General features: G+C 31.8%; 1 protein-coding gene across 3 annotated transcripts; it reads right to left on the reverse strand.

The window, feature by feature from the left end:
* Positions 1-390: 390 nt before the first annotated feature.
* Positions 391-21,301, reverse strand: LOC131949787 (serine/threonine-protein kinase WNK1). Of its 3 annotated transcripts, none has more exons than XM_059311736.1 (18): positions 19,561-21,301; positions 18,942-19,117; positions 18,533-18,753; positions 17,891-18,048; positions 17,608-17,696; positions 17,007-17,232; positions 16,598-16,726; positions 15,882-16,505; positions 15,582-15,726; positions 14,975-15,045; positions 14,525-14,587; positions 13,121-13,150; positions 10,545-10,735; positions 10,080-10,287; positions 9,557-9,727; positions 6,150-8,390; positions 4,499-4,608; positions 391-4,158 (listed from the first exon to the last, which is right to left on the reverse strand). In XM_059311736.1, exons 1-18 carry the CDS (start codon positions 20,677-20,679, stop codon positions 3,135-3,137), a joined length of 6,996 nt encoding a protein of 2,331 aa, XP_059167719.1. In that variant the 5' UTR covers positions 20,680-21,301; the 3' UTR covers positions 391-3,134. The 3 variants fall into 3 exon arrangements, with proteins under 3 accessions (XP_059167719.1, XP_059167721.1, XP_059167720.1); XM_059311738.1 differs by having other exon boundaries at positions 16,416-16,505; positions 19,561-21,300; XM_059311737.1 differs by lacking the exon at positions 13,121-13,150 and having other exon boundaries at positions 19,561-21,300.
* Between the last annotated feature and the right edge of the window lie 209 nt (positions 21,302-21,510).

Here is a 21,510-nt window from a genome sequence, read left to right on the forward strand (position 1 = left end):
CCCCCGGAGAAAAAAGTCTGGAAGAAACACTGCCTGTTTACCAAAACACTGAAATAGGAGGACTCAAGGTTTTATAACTACCTTTGGTAATCTTCAAAACATGTTCACTCAGCACATAATGGAGGAATTGCTAATTTTTCCCTCCCTTCTTAAATTACTTGGGATGCAGCTTAGGCCTACATCAATACATAAACAATGAATACTTGCAATTATATTAGAATAATTTTGTATCAAGATATGGAAAATTAATATTCATCTGTCAATGCATTTAATAATTTTATTTTAAAATAAAAAAAAAAGCAAACAAGCAGTTATCTTGCTAAAAATATTTTCAATTCCAACTTTTTACATCTTCAAATAGTTAATACACTAAAATGTTGACACATTACAAAATTTTAATAGCATACTTTATTGTGCATTGCATTGAATTCCCAACATCATGGTTAAATCAAAATACATTGAATCAGTTGAGCAAAGCTTAATCTATTGAGAACATTTTCTTTTATTTACTTTATGAATTCAAACATTTTTAGTTAATTGATATTTACTCACATCATAAAATAACTATGAACCCTCTGCTCATCTTCAAATTGTAAACATACACTTTGTTCATCGTAAGACATCACTTGCCACAAAACTATAATATTTTCTCGTAATTAAAAAGAATTTTAGTTCTAGACAAAACAAAGAGGGCTGATGTGTGAAATGGGTTTTGTTACTGTCATGATAGGCAAAATTACATTTTTTTGGGTACTGAAGTAACTATTTAGTTATATGTACAACTTACTTCACACACACATTCAGTGTTTTTTCTCGTGATAAAAATTTAGCTCAGCACTAAACTAATGATGAATATAATGATTAAATGCAGTAAATGGGAGGGGGGAAGGGAGGGTGTTTATTATTGTCAAACTATATTTCATATTCTTGCAGAAGGAACTCTGAACCAAGAAATTTAAGGTCCGTTTATTTACCTAGTCATACCATGATTGTACTTTTAATGTTTGAAAGTATTTAAAATTCAATCAACAGTGAAATAAGTAGGTGAAGGCACATTTATGACAAGATATGCATAAATGTCATTGACATTTCAACCTAAGCTAACTTTTAAGACAAGTAGCTGATACTTTTGCATGGCCATAATTAGATGTTGCTATTATCAGGAAAAAGCAGATAGGTTTTTTGGTCTAAATATCTTTGAAAAGGTCTAATTAATTTAAATAAACATATTTTATACTCCACGTATTGATAAAGTACTAGGCATCCCCTTTACAAAGTAACTGAAAGTAAGATAACTTTTTAATACTTAATTTAATCCACCCATGCCATGTTACACAATACTATTTGAAAATTAATTCATAATTGTGAGCATCAATGTCCAATACAAGAACAAAGCTATACTGAACAGGAAGTGGATAAAAGCTGGTTGGAAAATGAACAGTAAGTAAATATTCAATTTCATACAATATTGTACACTTTTTAAATTGGTCCTCTTTCTCTGTAAGCAAATATGACACATTTACAAAACTAAGTGACTGAAGAGATGTCATTATCTACGTATGATTATGATTAACAGCTAGCGCTGCTGTTAAAAAAAATCTACACTGATTATGAAATATTTCTGTATAAAATAAACAACACTAAATTAAACAATACATAAAAAAAAAATAGGTAACTCACTTAAATAGTCTCCCAAACAAGTTTTAATGTTCGTCCTGTTAGTAAAATTTTTCATGACTGTCAAACTAAACAAAAAAATCTCTCAATAAAATAAATCCATTATAAATTATGCCATAATATAACAAATTACACACATTCAATGAACACATTACCATGAGTTGAGTATTGAAAATAAATCTAAGCAAGTGAATTTGTTTGCATTATCACATTTCTTACTCTCCCACCCCCATAAAATCTTTGCACATTCAGTATTCAAACTATTTTTGGTGTTAAAATGCTTAAGAAAATTGCTGTGTGAACACTTACAATAAATGTAACTTGTCTGGAATGATTGGGAAAATTGTTTCATCTGTTCAGTTAGGACAAAATAGTTTCTAATGATTAAACACATAAATTTGGGGGAGAAAACAGTCCTACATTATGTTCTTTGGTAGTAATTTAATGGTTATGACAGTAAGATTATGGGAAAACTTAACATGAACATACAATTACTTCTCAGTAAGTACATTTGGTCATCTATGGTCAGCGGTGGATTTGAAAAAAAAATACTTAATTGATTAGGATATTGCCATAATGCTTCAACAAATCATACTTACAATTTAAACTGAAAGAAATATGCTTGTTTTACTATATAAAAATTTAATGTAGTGACCTGACAATAAAATATATATAACCAAAAGATTTTCTATGTTCTATACTTATTTTTCCTTTTTTAATGTAACTGACTAAACTTAAGCACACAGAATTTCTCATATTTTAAAAAAAATGTCTGGATTTGATAGAGTTTTGATATTTCAAACCTGCTTTCATGAATGAATGGGTATTAATCAGTAATTTCTAATGTAATTCAATTAAATATTTCAGCCCTATTCCATTACTGCTTAAGAACACTTTAAAAATACAAGGTACACAGAATTATTTTGGAAAAACTTTACAAATGGTTTGTTTAAATATAAAAAGAAAAACTGATTAAAAACAAATATTTATAACTATATTGTACACTTCTGCACTATTCCTTACAGTGCACTGATCAATAGATGCTAATAAATTATGTTTGATCATGTACAAATGCTAGGTGATTGTTCCAAATTTGTTATATAAATCTCAAGACCTCTGTGTAATATATAAATATTTTATGAAAGGCTGATTGGTTAATAACTGCCTTAATACTGTTTGAACATGCGGAAAGCAGCTATTAATGGTTAGAACACCATCCTTCACAGCCGATTTCGATGTATCAGCTTGACTCCGATAGATTCATAAAATGTACAGTCATTCATTCAATCCATTTTCCCAAGCATTGCAATCTCGAAAGACATTTCAGTTATAACCCAAAAAACACTGAAAGAAGTTTACTTCTTGAAAATAAATATATCAACATAAAGAGAAAAACTGAAGCCAAAGGCAAGATGAATGTTCTAATAATGAAAGACCAGTGGTGAAATTCACCATTTCTAGCCCATAGGGCCAGAATGCTGTGTAGGAGCTACACCATTAGCATTAGCAGATCCAGGGATGCCACTAGACTGACCATTAGTATTAGATACATTCTGATTACCAACTAATGGATTTACAGAACTTGGTATGGAAGTAGCACTTGGAGCAGTTGTCCACAATGAATTAGCAGCTTGGCGCGAATCTGTCATGGAGGGTTGAGGCTGAAATCCTTGTGGTGCACTGTAAGTACCACTATTACCAATATAATGACTAAAAGCTGAATTTGCTTGATATGCAGTTTGTTGTGCAACATGCTGCTGTGCAGCAGACATAGGGAATGTTTGGAAGCTAAAGGGATTAAAGCCAGGATATTGACTAGGATAGAATGTATGAAATGCTTGCTCTTGAGAGGGTTGAGTAGTTTGTTGATGCTGGATCTGATGACTTTGTTGTAATGACTGACCCAAGCCCCCTTGAAATTGTGAGTAGTTTCTCATCATTTCTGGTATCATGTTTGACCCTGACATATCAAAGCTAGACTTTCTGCTATTTGGTCCAGACAAATCTTGTGTTGTGTCTGAATAATCTGTGTTTGTCATACAGCTTGAATCAACACTATCATACTGATTTTCCCATTTTGCTTCCATATCCTGCCTATTTTCATTCATAGATTTTTTAAAATCTGCTTTGGGCTGTGTAGAAGTAGACTGCATGGTAAAGTCTAAGTATGTCTTCATAACATCTTCAAAACGGTTTGTTTTTGCTCGCATGGCTTCAATATTGCCATCAATTTGAAGAGGCTTACTGGAAGATGAATCATTTTCAGAACATCCATCAAAGTTTTGATCCCCCAAATGGAATAACGCAACAGGCGATGTTGATGCTTGATTGGTAAATGGAGGAGATACACCTAGGAATGCTGGTGAGCCAACAGCATTGGTTAATAATGGATGAGGCTGGCGGATTTTAAGAACTTCAAAATCAATAACTTCTTGGTCATAACCTTTAGTTTGAAGGTACTGTCTTTTTTCTTCTATGTGTCTGTAGATTAAAACGAAATTTAAAAGTAAGCCTTGTTTTAGTTCAGTTGCAAGTAACAGAATTATTGCTTTACAAATAGTAATTTAAGGACATACAGGTGAAGCTGCACTTGAGTTTATAAACATAAAAGTAAGTTCACAATAAGTAATTTATACAAGCAAAATGAAACATTGAGACTTCAGATGGCAATAGATAAAGAAGGTTATATTTGAATTTTAAATAACAAAACTTTCAACCCACAATAAGATATATATATATATATATATATATATATATATATATATATATATATATATATATATATATATATATATATATATATATGCCATCAAATGCTTACTTGTTCAGGAGGGCTTGATAATCAGCATCTAAATCTAAATTTGCAAATTCATTCTTAATTTTTTCAGGATTAGGTTTTGGTTCAGCAATTGTTGATCTCCTGTCAAACATCTGTAATATAATGTAGATGTTTTTAATTTCAATAATGGTTTTTACAACTGATAAAGTACACAATTTTTTAACCAGCTGTGTAATCTTGTAAATAATGTAACATGCTTAAAGTTTTTCTAACCAATATCTGTTTAGCTATATTCCTACATAATTATGATTTTAGAAATAAAAGCAAAAGTATCTATGTACATATTAAGTACCTCTTTTATAATAATTTGCAAGATGTTAACAAGTATCAAATTTAACTGGAGCTTGTGCCTCAAAGAATTTTAATACAAAAATTTTTTTTTTCTAAATTTAAAGGGAGCATTAGGTGGTTGTTAAAAAATATTTTAAGCTTGTGTCATGATGATCAATAATACCAGAAGAACTAGACTAAGCTAATATTTTACATTACAAATTATTTCTCTATTTCTAGTGCTGAACTATCAGCCTAGTGTAGAAAGATACTTCTCTTGTACCTAACACACATTACCATTTTAATGTTTATAAATACAACAATTACAATCAATAAAAATAATGATCCAGTGTAGAACTTAACTTTTTAACCCTTTGAACCCAGTGTACTGCTTTATCAATCCAAGTGGACAGACAGATAAATTGGTATTTAACACCTTACTCCAGGTCAACAGTATATACATAAAATGCAAAATTTAAAAAGTTCATAACTAGATCTAGTACTGTTGGACTCTTGGTAAGTGCCTGTCATGATTGCACCCATGAACTAAATTGTTTTTGCATTTATCATTTACAATTTATGATGGAAAGATGTTTTTTTATAATTCCAACAATCAGCATTCTACCTACACCTATACTACCTATGCCAGAAAGAAGGTTCTATCTACAGAAGACCAGCATAGTAAGTTTAAGTTGAAGTATTGGGGATTATTTATGTACAAATGTTTATTGAAATAATAAAACTGACTGTTAGTTATATTCGTTGTCTTTATTTTTTTTGAGAGTCTCTTGTGTACATTTAGCTCAGGGGCATGGGGATTTTAGGTTCAGAAGCTAAGGGTTCAAAGGGTTAAATTACTGATTTCTTCTCTATAGAGAAGTAATTACAAGAATCATTCTTGAAAATTGAAAGTAGATTAAAAATAAATGAATACTGACACCCTTAACCTTACCTGACTAATTTTATGTTCCAAAAATGAGGTTGTAGTCCCATAACAAGAAACAGGAGCAATCTGCTGGAAATTGTCATCTGTATAACAGTGACACTCACCAAGCATGCATTTATTTGCATTCCACAGTGGGACTATATAATTAGGCTTTGGTTTATGTATAAAGCTTTGAAACCCTTCACCATTCTTGGTTAGCTTATGAAATGAAGGTTGAAGAAATTCTTCATGGCTAATTTTTCGTTTGTCACTGTACATGTGGTCAAATGAAACTGACCTATTTCTTTTCTCAAAATAATGTGGAGTGGGTGAGGTACATACAGATTTAGCAGTACTTAGATAATTACAAGGATTACTTGATTTACTAATATTTAATTCCATATCATTACCATTAATCTGGAAAACAAAATTACTTACACTATTTTGTCTAGCATCATCAGTAGCACCTTCACCATCAGTACGTGAATTAGTAGCAAAATGAGAATTAATTGTGGACTCATGCTTGTTACTAGTTTGTTCAGTGGAAAGTGGGTTAGTATTAATAGATGCAGAGGGAGTGGCATCATTGGAAGTTCCTTCTGAAGAAGCAGATGCAGCTGGCTGAGGCATAATTTTTGTGACCTGAAACCTTCCTCTTTTTTCAACTTTCTTTTCTTCACTTTCACTTTTTATGTCATCTTGAAAATTGTCTGGTTGGCCGTCATCTTTTTCTGTCAGTAAAGGATCTTCTTTAACAACTTCTACTTTGAAACGAGAAATGGCCTTTGTTTTGGGGGCTGATAAATCTGGTTCTGACCTTGTTTCAGTGGGTTGAACAGGTGGAGTTTCAGAAACAACAGCTTTTTCAGCAAAGCTTTTTTCTTCTTTCATTTTACTATCTGCAGGTTCAGTATAAGAATCAGCAACTTTTGTCTCAACAGAATTCTCATGAATATTTGTTCCACTATTAACTGTAGAAAGAGTATGCTGAACAGAATGCCCAGCAGTTTGTCTACTCATCGTTTTTGCTAAAGCCTGTTCAAGGCTGTTGATGTCAGATTTATTTCTACCAATTAAGTTAAGATTTTCGATGGAGGCATATGGAGATTGACTTGCAATATCTTGAACAATATTTCTTCTTGAAGATGTTGGGGATCTTGGAGGAGAAACTGAGGTTGAAGCATTTTCTTGTGGATGAGAGGAAGACTGGGGTGGGAGAGAGTATGATGGAGGATAACCCCACCCTGAATAATGGGAGTAAGGGAAAGGCATGTGGACGGGAAGGGAGTGTTGACCATGCTGTTGTTGCATTTGGTGCATCATATGTGACATCTGCATCATTGCTTGCATGTATGGGGTCATATGTGCATAGTAGCTAGGTTGATGAAAACTGTATGGTGTCATATGCATCATATGCTGCATAATGCCAAATAACTGTTGCATCTGCTGCATCTGTGGTGCTCCTGGATGGTGAGGATGCATATTGTAGCCCATATGTCCACTAGGGGCATTGTAAGTTGGTGGCAAAGCTCCTATCTTTTGTGTGTCCTGAACTGTAGAATTTTGCACTATGTTGGTTGGCAAGTGCTGTCCCATATTGTCCTTGTGAATTTCTTGTGGTATTCCTATGACAGGCTGATGTGAAGGTGTAGGAAATGACATCTGCTGAGATGGAATGGGCTGTGGTACTTGTTGGCTTGAATTGGCTGTATGCACTTGTGGTGTGATGGTCTGCTGGGTAGGAATAGACTGTTGCAACTGCTGGGTGTTGTTAGGTTGTTGGGTGCCAATGGTTTGTTGTGCTTGCTGAACAGGGATAGGCTGACCTTGTTGAGTTGAGATAAGTTGCTGTATTTGTTGAGAAGGAATAGTTTGTTGTAATTGTTGAGTAGGAATAGTTGGTTGTGCTTGCTGAGCAGGAATAGTTGGTTGTCCTTGATTCATAATGGGCTGCTGAATAGGCTGCGGTACTTGCTGAATGGGAGCAGGCTGCTGCAACGACTGGGTTGGGATAGTTTGCACACAACTTGGTTGCTGTGCCTGCTGAGCTGGTACATGCTGTTGAGCCTGTTGGATGGCTGTGGACTGCTGTACTTGGGGCACTGAGGACTGTTGTAGTTGCTGAGAGGGAATATTCTGAGATGTGACGAGAGGTACTGCTGACTGGCCTAGCACAGCAGAGCGCGGTGAGACTTGAAGCTCACTTTGTACAGGAGGTTTAGAAGCATCTTGTGCCAACTGTTGCACTTGAGGAGTACCCAACTGTACATTTGTTTGAGACGAAGGAACAGTATTATTCATCTGATACGACTGGACAAGGCTCTGAGGATGTTGAGATGCTTGTACGGCAGTCTGGGGTACCTGCGCATCTGCAGGGGCACCACTTACTGAAGTTGTGGCACCTGGAGCAGACTTTTGTGGATAAATACATTTTAACTTCTCTGAAAGTTCATCAATATTTATTGGAATACTTTCTTTAGTAGTAGTTGACTTCCAAGATTTTTGTTCCAAATCTTGAGCAATACTTCCCATTTGAGTATTTTGATAATCAGGATTATTTTCAGGCGATGTAGTTGGTTCATCTTGTTCATCCTCAGCCACTTTTGTAGGTAAATGATGAGTAATTATTAAACCTTTAGTAGTAACTGCTCGAACATCCTGGGAACCATCAGTAATTGACTGCAATTTATAAAAATATTATTTATAAGTTACATATCCAATAAAAGTTTGAGAAAAGACTACTTAGTAATTCTAATAAATAAGCCAAAGAAACACCAATGAACTTAACGACAAATATGCTTTAATTAGACAGTACTCCAAACTGCCAAAAATATTTTCTGATCATTTTCATTTGTTTCTACTACTTAATTCAAGTAAAAATTATGCATGTATTTTTTTTATATTTATTAACATTGTATCATTTGAAAACAATTTAAACTCTACAATAACTTAGAGTAGTCTAAACAGATCTATATACAAGTATACTTATTACTCTATACTTATTTTTTATTCATTTAAAGGCATAATTTGTCACTATAACAGTTAAAATTAAGTCCTTGTTATTAAACTATACATTGTCCAATTTTTATTCCTAATTGATACATTTTTATTAACATTTGTGGTCGATCTAACTTTAAAATATTTTACCAAACATGTATGTTTTTTTTTAGGTTAACTAAAGTTTTTACATACAAGTATTGTTTTACTAATTTTTTCGTTAATTGTCTTAATCCTAGACATTTAACTGCATGATTTATAACACTCTTATGAATACACTTTGATTTAAAGCTGAATATTGCATGTGCAATAGAAGAATTTAAGTGATTTGTGATGTTGGTGATTTTTGTGTTTTCCCCGCCTTTCAAATTTGTGGTCAAAATGGTGCACAACGACTTTTAAGAAAAAAAAACATGTAACAGATTTAATTTTTTTTTTATCTGAAACCTGTTTGAAAAAAAATTGGGTCTTCAATCTATCTACCCACCTATTGGAATTAAGTTAAAGAATGAGTACAGATTTATAGTTTTTTCAATCATAAAAAAGTTGGGTCTTTGGAATTGCAAAAGGTAAAAATAAAACTCATCAAGTGCATAGCTTTTCTTTCATTTTTTTTTAATTCTTAAAATCATTAGTACTTAATAATCAAAACCATTTGAAAAATCAGTTTCAACTATTTAACTCAGGGCAATCAATTTGTGATAATTTTGATTAAGACTATTAAAAGTAATTTTTTTGTAGAGAAAGGATTTTTTTAAAATCAATTATCAGTCATTACAACACACATATATATTTATGTCAATGTTTTAAAATAAAAGACAATAACTATATAAATTAATTAACTATACCTTTTTGCTTTCAATATTGATTTTGTATTTACGAACTGCAGTAGGACTTGAAGAAGGAGAAAGTGTGAGCACTTGACCAACTGATTTTGTTCCCTCTTGAGTGACAATCTGAATGACTTGGTGCAGTAAATCAGTAACCCCATCTATTTGTGCTTTACTGACATCAGGTAACTGAAAATTAAAAGAACACTTTATGCTATATGTACAATTATAAAAAATGTATAGAGTAAATTTCATTATGCCATGTTGCTACATAATAGGGAAAACAATGTAACTGAGTACACTTCAAGACATCAATACAATGATTCAGGATTATCCAGCATATACCAAACATGAATGTATAACCACTTACAAACCTTTTCAGATTTCAATTCATGTATTTCAGGAAAACAGCTGAAAGTCAAAAACTATTGGCAAAATTTTTACCAATTTTAGAGAAACAAAACAAACAAGCAATTAAAAATTGGATGTGTTGCCCACTATCAATGAAAGAAAGCTGCCAAAAAAAGCAGCTCTTTCATACCAAGTCTTCCTCAACTTCCTCGGGACGGGGAATAGAACTGCGAGGAAACTTGCACGTCAGATTGTTGTTTGCCACCTCCAGCAGAACTTCCACCTCGTCTGAAACTTCGTCAAATGAGATGATAGTGACTTTAGGCGGATGTTTGTCCAAGGTCTTTTTACGGCGTCGAGTCTTCTTCTTAGTCTTTTCTTGACCCAGTTCTGTTTCACTGTGCAAGGAAAAAGTGTGTGATGCACCTAAACACTGCTGCTTTTTAAATAAAAAGCCCGCATGACGTTGTAATCACCAGTGTTTTAAACAGGCTGTATAAACTTTAAACAATTTGTCAAATTGATTACTTCTCATAAACAAGTCATTTTGAAGAAATTTGAATAAAACACTGGTAATTACAAATGTAAGTGACTGATGGAAATCCCAAATGGATACGGTGACAATGCATACAACATTCAGCTTTATAAAACCTACCTATCTCTATTTGAATGTGAAGATTCATCATTTAGGTAGCATGCTGACAAGCTTGTTGTTAAACCACTGGCACTCTGAGTTGCAGTTGGCTGAATACTGGATGTGCTTGAAATCAGGTTTCCCTGCTGATGAGAAGTTTGTTGTTGGTACTGTTGTGCAGCATTCAAATCCAGATGACTTAGGTTAGCAGCCTGAAAAAAATATATGGTAGGATATGGTTAGTCTACTATAATGCTGATATAAATAGATACTTTCTTGTTGAAGTAAATGTTAATTTTTGCCTGGTTTTGTTAAAAATGTTCAGAACAGTAATAAAAAAAAAACAGTAATTTAAGTTAAAATACTTTTAAAGTAGCTGATTAGTAATATTTGTAGCTGTATAGGTGTTTGATTGTTTCAGTGAGATTAAAGAGAATTATCATTATTCACTGCATTATTGTTAAACATAAATTTTAAAACAGGAAAAAATATTGGAGGTTCAAAGAAGAAGTACTGCTGTCCAGAATTTGAATCAAAATCAGATAAAAAAACAAAATTAAATGTAACTGTCTCTGAACGAGCAGAGAACCAGAAAAAAAAAGCTGCTACTGTTCAAACTAATTAAAAGCAGGAATAGCTAACTAAACCTAAATGATGACTTTTAATGCATGTGTGGTTATTTAGTTTAAGAGCAACATATTAGTGAGCACAAACAAAAATGCTGCGAAATAAATCATGTCAGGCCAATCAACTGTAAGACAATACATTCATATTCACTTTGATTTAACCAAGTATATCAACAGTACACTTAAACATAAAATGATTAACCATATTCTTTACATTTAACTTAGTATTGAAATAAATGTAATTGAAAAGGCCTACCTATATTGAATTTCAATCAGTTCTATTAGTTTATCTAGCATTTTATAACTATTCTATATAAATTACAACTAGTTTATTGGGGTGACATAAAAGCATGACCAAAGCTAGACTTGTAGCAGTCGCTTGTTTATGTCTTTCCTGGGCATCTAGATTGATATTCACGATCTTAAGAAAATTATATTTTGTTTAAAAAAATGTTTGGAAAAAAAATTACCTTATGCATAGTTATTTGAAAATCTATAAAACTGTAGAAATTGTATTAAAATCCCATATAAATGATACAATAAGAAACTGAATCTCATCACTTTAATTACATCCCCCTCAACAATCAGTTTAAAAATAAATAAGCAACTAATTTTGGATTTAGCTAATTTGAATAAAAGAAGCGGCATAAACGTAAGGAAATATTTATTAGTAATAGTTATTAAGAAAGATGTCAACTGCAATTTAGTTGCTACATTTATGGTTAGTTATTAATGCAAGGAAAATTATCAAAAATTATCTTGTAAAGATTATGATTAGAAAACAACAATAATTTAAGACCTCCTACAACTGCAGTTGTCTAGAACTATTTGTAGAACACAGTTCCAGCTCACCATAAACAATAAATAACCTATAATCCATCCAAAACTGCTTTGAAATATATCAAAATATTTTTCTAAAATTATGATTATTAACAGTGGTTTTCAAAATTGGAGTTTGAATTTTAAGATGCTAGATATTAAGATAACACTTAAGAGTAAAAATATACATTTATAACTAGATACAACAATTGTTTCGGCATACTTCACCAAAAATGGTGATGCATCTTGCTGTTGATTTCTGCCCAAATATGGAACAAACATTCAGTACTTAAACTTTTGGATTTGTTTAAGACCATATGAACCTTCATATTCATCTAAAACAGCTAATAATTTTAGCTAACTCTTTTTTACTTTCTCGTATATGAAGTATATATAAAAAGAAAAAAAACTCGATGTAAACATCTCGACATTTTAAACCTCCCCGAGTCGGAAAAACATAGCTTTGCAATTTTGTTTACATATCTGTGTGTGTGTGTGTGTGTATGTGTGTCTGTAAACACGATAACTTGAGTACCATTACAGCCAAGCTGATGAAATTTCATACACAAGTATTATATCAAATTTGTAGTTCTGTATCAACTTTTTAGCGATTGATGAAATTTCATATACAAATATTAATCAAATTTGTAGTTCTGTATCAACTTTTCAGCGATTTCTGGGAACCGGAAGTGGAACTTATTCTACTTTAATTTTTCAAAAGCCTATATCTTAAGTACTGTTTCCAGCTGAACGGAAGTAGTAATTTACGCTATATCAAATTTCTCAACAAAAAAAAAAACAACGCATGTGAATTTATAAAGAACTAATAATATTCCGCACTATTATACACAGATTGTATAGCGTAATTTTTAATTTAGTTAAAAAAAAATATTTTATTTTGAAAGTGTTTTAACATATTTCAATCTATAAATTTTCAGGCACAGTTTAAAACAAAAAATATTTTGGACAATATGGAAAAATATGGATATGTTAGAAATCAAACCAAACTTTAGGCTCATTAAATAAACATACACATAAAAAAAGCATTCAACATTTTTGTAAAAGCTATCTACTAACAATTTGTGCACACTACAAAATAAAATGTTCACTTTTCAAAAGGCATGCCACATAAGAAAAAAAAACCAAACACACCTTTTCACGTAACCTGTATTTAACTCTTGGCTGTGGATTGCAAATGTTAGGAAAGACAATTTTTAATTCAACCCGAACTGTATTCATTTTTTTTTTAATGTCTCTGACCTAAATTTTTCAATTAAACCCAATATTTAACATAATGGCATCCACCGGAAAACTCGAGAAGCAGTTTTATTTATTTTTAAAATCGTGTTCTGTTGTCAAAACAGTTATGTTTAAGTTTATGAAAACTTGATTGGACATATTTTATGTTTTTATTATAACAATATAAAATTTGAACAACATAAAAAACAATTTAGTTTTTTTGTTGTCACAAAGAAAATTTCAACAAATATTGATTGTTTTTTTAATATTGCATTACAAACAGCAGGCTCAATTAACAGAAGTAATTATGCAAACTGGGGTTTACAGATATATGATCACACGGTTTACCTATCGCCAATAAAACTAAAACCTGAAGTTAAAACGTTGGGTTCAACAAAAATTTCAAGTTCTCTGCATTTGCAAATTTTTAAACACTTAAAATAAAATTCTGATCCTAAGAATTTTTTATGACCACTTTTCATCAAACTCAGTGGATACCATTTAGCTCAGCTAAGCTGCAGTTGGCCATAAACAGACAACCTATTTTTAGACCAAATATTCTAACATCAGAATTTATCCACAGAAAGAGTTACTTGTTTAATGTGAGAAGGGTTGAAACATCTGATAAACCAAAAAAAAAACTAGAATTCTAACAAAGGGGACAGCATAGAAATGGCAGGTTTTAAATTACAAACAACTGGTTATGACTAACAACACAAGTTACTAAATGAAAAAATTAAATAAATGTTATCTTCATATCTATAGATCACGCTAAAGTCATCTTTTGTACTAATCTGTCAAGTGTTCAAGATTATTTCTTTAAAAAAGAATTAACATCAAAACCCTGAATTTTTATCTTAATATCAGTAATTATAAAATAAATACAATTCAAAAAATTATAATAATTAATGGATATTTTTCTACCTCATGTTACTGTGATCTACAAATAAGAAAGTTATGAAATAGCAAAAACAATAAGCTTTTGACAAAAGCTGATGGGCCAACTTATCTATTTTTTAACAAAGCAGTTATATTTAGTGCAATGTAATAACAACAATCCTCAAAATTTAAACAATGTTGATGTTTAAGCAAGGCACTTAACAGATCAGTACATAAGTCTTAAAATTCAGAAGTATATATGATGCAGTTTTTTTTAGATACTTCTGAAAGCACACTAAAATTATTATTGACCCTAAAATTTGTGATTATATAAATCCTTTACAATATTTAAGTAAAATAAAAATAAATAAATGCTGTTAGAATACAAATTTTAATGAATAATGCAAACTAGTTTTTAAAAAGGCCACCAAAACTTACCTGATTGGACGATTGAGGTTCACCAGCTTGTGCAGCATTGCTGGTTGATGATGTTGTTGACAACTGTAAACATAATAAATTAATTACAGGTTAACTGTCTATTCAATGTAATTTTAGTAGTTTATTATAGATGAAAGAAAATTAACAAATTTAATATTTTGAAAACAAATTCACTTTCTTATTTGAGAACCACGCTTTTGTGTAGACCTACTAAAAGATTACAATATTACTAATTTTTAAAATCATATAATCATAATATATAAGAAACCAGGGCATTTTCTATCAGATTTTGTACAAAGAATTACAGTAAATGGACATCTAGTTGCTTAGTCTGTGTGTTTATCTAAGAAAATTGTTAATAAAAAAAAACTAGTCTTAAAACTAAAATGTTTATAAATACGTAGTCCTATATAAAACTGAAATATTTTAAGATAAAATATAAACCATCACCTGAGATCCACTGTGAGTTATGTTGATATCACTCAAACAAGAGCCAGTATCTGCTGTCTTATCACTCAAAACTAAGGTGAAATTATCAAATAAATTCTTAAAATTAAAAATGCAAAAATAAGGTAACTGAAAACAAATGTACTTAAACTGCACAATTTTTAATACAAAATTTTAAACAGGAGAAATTAAGAAAAAATTTACAGATTACATTTCTAAAATGCAAGATAATTTTTTAAAGCTTTTACTGTGAGTTTGTAAACGTATCTTCCAACTAACCACTTTGACCCACCTCCAAATTCCCAGGTAAAGTTTTTTCTGGTAACAATGCTAGAATACCCAATTTCATATTTCTTTGAACTCAGGTCAATTTTAAGTTGGAGAAAAATGTATTTCCTTTTGAGTGCTCTAGCCCCCCCCCCCCCCCAAAGCTGTCATTTTAGTTAAAGCGTTATGTGTAGCCCAAAGCTTTTACTAAGCTAAGAATGTTTTGTTAAGCAGAGAATGTTTTGTTATTTTTTTACCCTGCAGTTATACAGTTTTTAAATTAAATGTATAAACCATCGTAGCATCTCATGTTTACATGTAATATTTAAAAAGTCTCATTTACCATGCTCCTCACCGCCTCCTACTTGCTGATGTGTATTACATGATGATGTCCCTTGTGGAACTGCATGGCCAGTGACTGATGTATTACCATTGACCTGAATAGGGACTTGAGTACTGGCTACAGGCTGAGATATTAATCCTTGAGCCTAAGTAAGAGTTTTAGAATGCTTAGTTATAAAAACTTTTGAAATGTAAATATTAGGCATATTTAAAGTATTTTAAGAATGTAGTATAAAATCATGACACTTATAAACTATAACAATGCCAAAGCTTACACATCAAGCAGAATAAAAGAGAATACCTGAATCTGGACAGGAGCAGAAATAACAGTATTAATGTTAGAACCTTGTGAAATGATTACATCTTTAGCTAATGATGGATTAGCTATTTGCTGGGCCAAAGATGGAGCAGAACAGACTGTTGTATGGCCTTGCATGACAACATTTTGAGTTGAATTAGAGATGACCCCTTGTGCATTCATGCTATTTACACTGACAAGCTGTCCAGCCGGTTTCTGAGGGGGAACTAATCCAGGCCTCTGGTTACCAACTTGCTGACTGACAATATTACCCACATTTAAAGCTAATCCTTGGGTATCTTGTGATGGCAACATTTGAACCTGGTGAGTATGGCCTAAATTTTGATTCTGAACAGGTGCCACAATGGGCTGAGAAGGTAACATAGGGGATACTATACTCTGAGCAGTAACTATTTGTCCTTGAGGATTTGGTAACAAATTTTGTGAATGTGGTATGAGAAGACCAGACTGAGGAGTTTGCGGCACAAAAACTTGACCAGTAACTTCAGTGGATATTGGTTGCAGATTGGATAGTACCTGTTGCTGATGTAGATTTGCAGTTGTTTGCAAGGAAGATGGCTGCACAGTTCCTTGAGAAACGTGAGAGGTTTGCAAATTTGTCGCTGTCTGAAAATGGTAAATAACATCATAAAGCATAAAAATTGAAATTTTAAAATTTTAGTTCCTAAGAATTTTTAAACCATTAAAATACAACTGACCTCAGTTATTTTTTGTTGCTGTATGTCAGAAAGTGTCTTTTCACGATTCTTACGAACTTGAGCAATTCTGTCTTTGATTTGTTTTGCAACAATCCGTTTATCATCCTCTATCAAAAATCCTGAATTAACCTAAATAAATATATAAAACTAATATAGTTCTTATTAAAGTCAGTGTAGATTTTTAAAAGAAATTTAGTAAATATTCATTTGCTTTGAGAAGGAGTTAAAAAAACCAAGCATAGACAACAAGATGGAAAAAATTGTCTTTCTGAGCCTCTATATTAGAAACTAAATAGCTTATGAAGAATTACAAACGCTACAAAAATTTCTGCTGGTAAATATTTGTAAAGTAATCGGTGTCTTAAAAGTAACACCTTGATCTATTTCAGTAAATTGCTTTTTTACTCACCAATTCTGAGGCAATGTTTTCTGCTTGGTCTTGGCCAAGATCAAAATCAAATTGAATTGCTTCATTTTCTTTATGAGTGTCTCTTCTCTTTTTTGGATCAACAACCCTAAGGCGCAAGGAAATAACCTGATTATCTTCTTCTTCATCTTCATTCCTGACTAACTCTACTAACAGACCTGTGTCTTCCAAGAAGAAATCATGAGCAAGAAGGTCCTTAACAGTTAATCTGCAATAAGTAATGCAAAAATAATAATAGTGCAAAAATTGCTGAGAAACAATGAGAGTAACAAAAACCTATTCAGCTAAATTAAAAAGCAGAGCAAAAATTCAATGAAGTGTTAAAAATAAATATTTAAAAATAAAGATATTAGATTTGAGATCATGCGACAATTTTTAAAAATTGTACTATTTGCAACCTGATAAGAACTCCTGTGCTAATTTGACTTGAATCTATCGGTAACATTCTTAAGAATTGTGCAATGCTAATTAAGACTTATGTATATGAATTTATTGTAATTTTAGCTATTAAGAAGATAATTTGAATGAAGTTTAACATAATGCAAAAAATTCATCAATAAAAGTGTTTAAAAAAAATAAATACCTGTCTTCCTTCTTAGTTTGAATACAGCCTTCTATAATTTCACGAATCTCAGTATTGCTTACTTTATCTAAAGCTTCTGGATGAACGCCCTAATACAAAGGATAAAATAAGAAAAATTGATGGATATTGAGGAATTGAAATTCACAAAAAGAAAATGAATCTTGTTACCTGTTTGATGCTTCATTATAATTTCTTGATAAGTTTGATCAGCTATGGAGGAAAGTAGTAAAGAAAAAGATTTGCAAATTATATTATGCACAATGACAAATGATTAGTTGCTTACAGTAGTGACTTTTCGATAGATCTGACCAGGGTTGTGGCATTCTTTATACGGATACTCTGATGATGCCATCTCCAGCATACACATTCCAAATGCATAAACATCAACAGCTTCATCATAATGCTCTTCATACATTTCAGGAGCCATAAACTCTGGAGTACCTTAAAGTATACAAAGGACGTCTTGTACTCTCTCGCTGCCTTAGAAGGGGAAAGAGAAAGAGTGGATGCCTAAGGTTAATTGCAACTGGACATAGTACTTCCTCAGCTGAAAAAGAATGCAATTAGTGTCATACAAAAAAAAAACAAGGAAAACCTATCAAAGAAGGTACAACCTACCTTCTGTCTGAGCAAAAACTGGCTTTTTAATCTTTAATAAAAAGATGCTGAAGACAGACAGGTGATAGGGGTAGAAAAAAATATGAATTAGCAAATGAAAAAAAGAATGCTAACAAGACCAGCTGAAGATCAAACCTTAGGCAACCACTGTCAAATAATAGCTGAAATTAAGAAACAAAGATATTATAATGTAATTTTAAATTTTAAAAAAATATATCAATTAAAAATTGCACTTACTTAAGACACCAAATGATGCATAAATAAAACTGGACATATTGCATACAATTCAGGTAAAAAAAAAACATACCTATCACACTTTTTGCAAAAGAATTGCTCTTCAGTGTAGCAAGACCCATGTCACCAATTTTTACTGATCCAGTTGTACCAGTGATGAATATGTTGTCACATTTTAAATCTCTGTGTATAATTGGAGGAGTTCTAGTGTGGAGGTACTGCAAACCTTTAAGGATCTGTCTACACCAGTTTTTTAAGACTTTTAAATTAAGCTTTTTAAACCGTCCCAAGTACCTAGATAAGAAAAAATAAAATAAAATATTTTGTAAAAAACGTATACTTGGAAAATATTTTCAAAAGATGAGATTTTAACATATGCCTAATTATTTTACAGTGAGTGTGGTGTAAAATATAACTTCAATAAAAAATTTCATTAACTCATTCAATACCATTCATTAATAGCTAATATAAGTGCTACTTACGTTTTTAGGGTTCCTGATGTCATCAGTTCTGTAATTAAAACAATAATTTTCTGTCTGTGAGTTCCTTCCTCTTCCCAGTAATCAAAAAACCTCAAGATATTAGGATGTTGTAGTTCTTTTAACATTTCAGCCTCTTCTTTAAATCGTTTTCTATCACTTTTACTCCACCGTTTATCCTAAAAACAAAAATAATCACGGAATATAGGGCCTATACAAATTTAAACATGCTTAGGCAGTAACAAATTTCTCAGTTAAGGCTACTAAATATCTGAGTGATATTCTGGGATGCTTCTAATAAAAAGCTTACCCCATTCAGATGTTTTTTTACTTTTATAAACATAAAAATATGTCTTGACATGTAAAAAGGAGTTTTAGTAACTTATAATAAACACACCAGATCAACTGTATTTAGAAAAATCTAATGCTGTTGTAAAAAGAATGCAACCATAGGCCTATTAAGAAAATTTTTAAAGTCTAACTACTTAATTTTTTAAAGATTGAAATATGCCTAGAGGCCTTATTTTGTCTAGTCTAAATGTACACAGACAAAATAAAGTAGACCTAACTTTTGTTATTCTTCATAATAATTAAGTAGGCTACTAAAAATTTTTAAAATTACCTGCAGTTCACACCAAGCAACATGAACACCAGTATCAATTTCTAGACCTTTATGGACAGTTTTAAAAGAACCTCTTCCCACTTCTTCATCAAGCTTCATAAAGCGATGATCAGGTGACATTCTAGGCTGCTTCACATCTTCATCTTTCTTTTTTGCTTTTGTTTCATGATCAAGCTCAGCATCTGCTTTACTTCCTAAAGCAGAAGTTATAGAAGGTGTTCGTTTAGGCCTTTCCTTCACTGAGTCAAATCCATCTTCTTCAACTTCATGACCACCATTTGTTTCTGGTTTCGCAGCTATTGCATTTTCCCCCTTATTACAATTTTCACTAGTTTCTTGTATCACAGTAGTAGGATCAGACTTATTCACAACTGAATTGCACTCTAACTTTATATCAGAAGTAGCACTCTCTACACCACAATGAACATCTAAAGGCTGAGACATTGCTATTCTGGATAAAGCCTCATTATTAACATTTGTACTTGATGCTTCTTTACTAGTTTCAGCTTTTATATCGTTTTTAATCCCTTGCATAATTCTTTTAGATGATTCAACTTTTCTTCGTGGAGATCTGGAATTTTGAATTTTTTTTCCAGACTTTCCAGAGGAATTACTATCCAAATTTGAACTTGATCTATTTCCAGTTCCTAGTTTTATTTCTAAACTAAGATTTTGGCTAATATCTTCAATACTGCTGGCTGTAATGGAAGTAAGACTCGGCTTGGATGGAATAGAAGTATTAACTATAGGGGTCAGTTTAAAGGCTTTACCAGCAGGCTTTTTACTAGAGTTAAGTTCCAGTTCTGAATTATCTGCACTCACAGAAATGCTGTCTGATATACACCTCCTTGAGGCAGTATTTCTTGAAATTCGGAATAAAGAACTAGGGGATTCATTCACTTCATTTAATTGTTCATTAACAAGCTGCTTTTTACTTTTATCACCAATTACTTCTGATTGCTTGGATTTATCAGCTTTCTTTCCTTTAACACCCAGGTCCACATCTTGAAGATGATGGCCTTGGTGGTTGGGAGGCTGACGTTTTGAACGTGAAGGAGATTTCTTTCGCTCATCTGGTACATCGCCATTCACAGCCTTTTTGACAAGCGGTTTATTCATTGTAAACTAAGAAAAATCGTAATGGTAATCAATCTATTAATTCTCAAACTGTGCAGCAAAACGTCAAATTCAAAATGTAATTTAATAAAGTTTGATCCATTATTTATATTTACACAACAGTGATTCATTACGTAGATCTATAAATATCCACATGAAGTATTATTACAGTGTTTTAAACAGACAGCTAGTCACAAAGAGTCAATACGATTGACACTGAAAGTATAAATAGTAGGCTTGATGTAGAAATACAGTACAGCACTAAATCCCATGATTGTACAATCTCAGTATTCTCAGTATTGAGAATTTATTAGCGGTACTTAAAAAAATAATAAGACCACCAGGCTTTGTTTCCTTTAGCGACTCCATTTTAAGTAGATGTTAAAGGAAACGACCTTATGAATAAAAAATATAATCCAAATTAAAGTATGTAAACTGGTTTTTATCCTTAGAAAATTCTTATAGAATATTGTCGCAGATCACATTTTCACTGTCATTTCGACAACCAGCCACAGTTAACTATGGCGGCGCCTTCCAACAAGGCAGTTTGAAAGTAGTTCCTTATTGGTTAGAAAAGCTATAAACCACTAGGCAATTATTTTTTTCCAGTTAAAATAGACATTTTTTTATTTTAAAAATAAAATAATTTAGCACAGCATTAAGTGTTTATTTTAATAAGTCAGATTAACTTATACAGTCTATTTAAATTATGACGCGCAATGATATTAGTCTTGAATGACGAAGAGAAGCGTCGAACATCCGTCTGCAAGAACGAGGAAAAAATCGACCTATTTAGGATTTCGGGAAGATCCATGTAATAAATTCTACTTTCGT

The sequence above is a fragment of the Physella acuta genome, unplaced genomic scaffold, assembly GCF_028476545.2.
Source record: "Physella acuta isolate Inbredline_101_S28 unplaced genomic scaffold, ASM2847654v3 ptg000714l, whole genome shotgun sequence".
NCBI classification, from domain to species: domain Eukaryota; kingdom Metazoa; phylum Mollusca; class Gastropoda; family Physidae; genus Physella; species Physella acuta.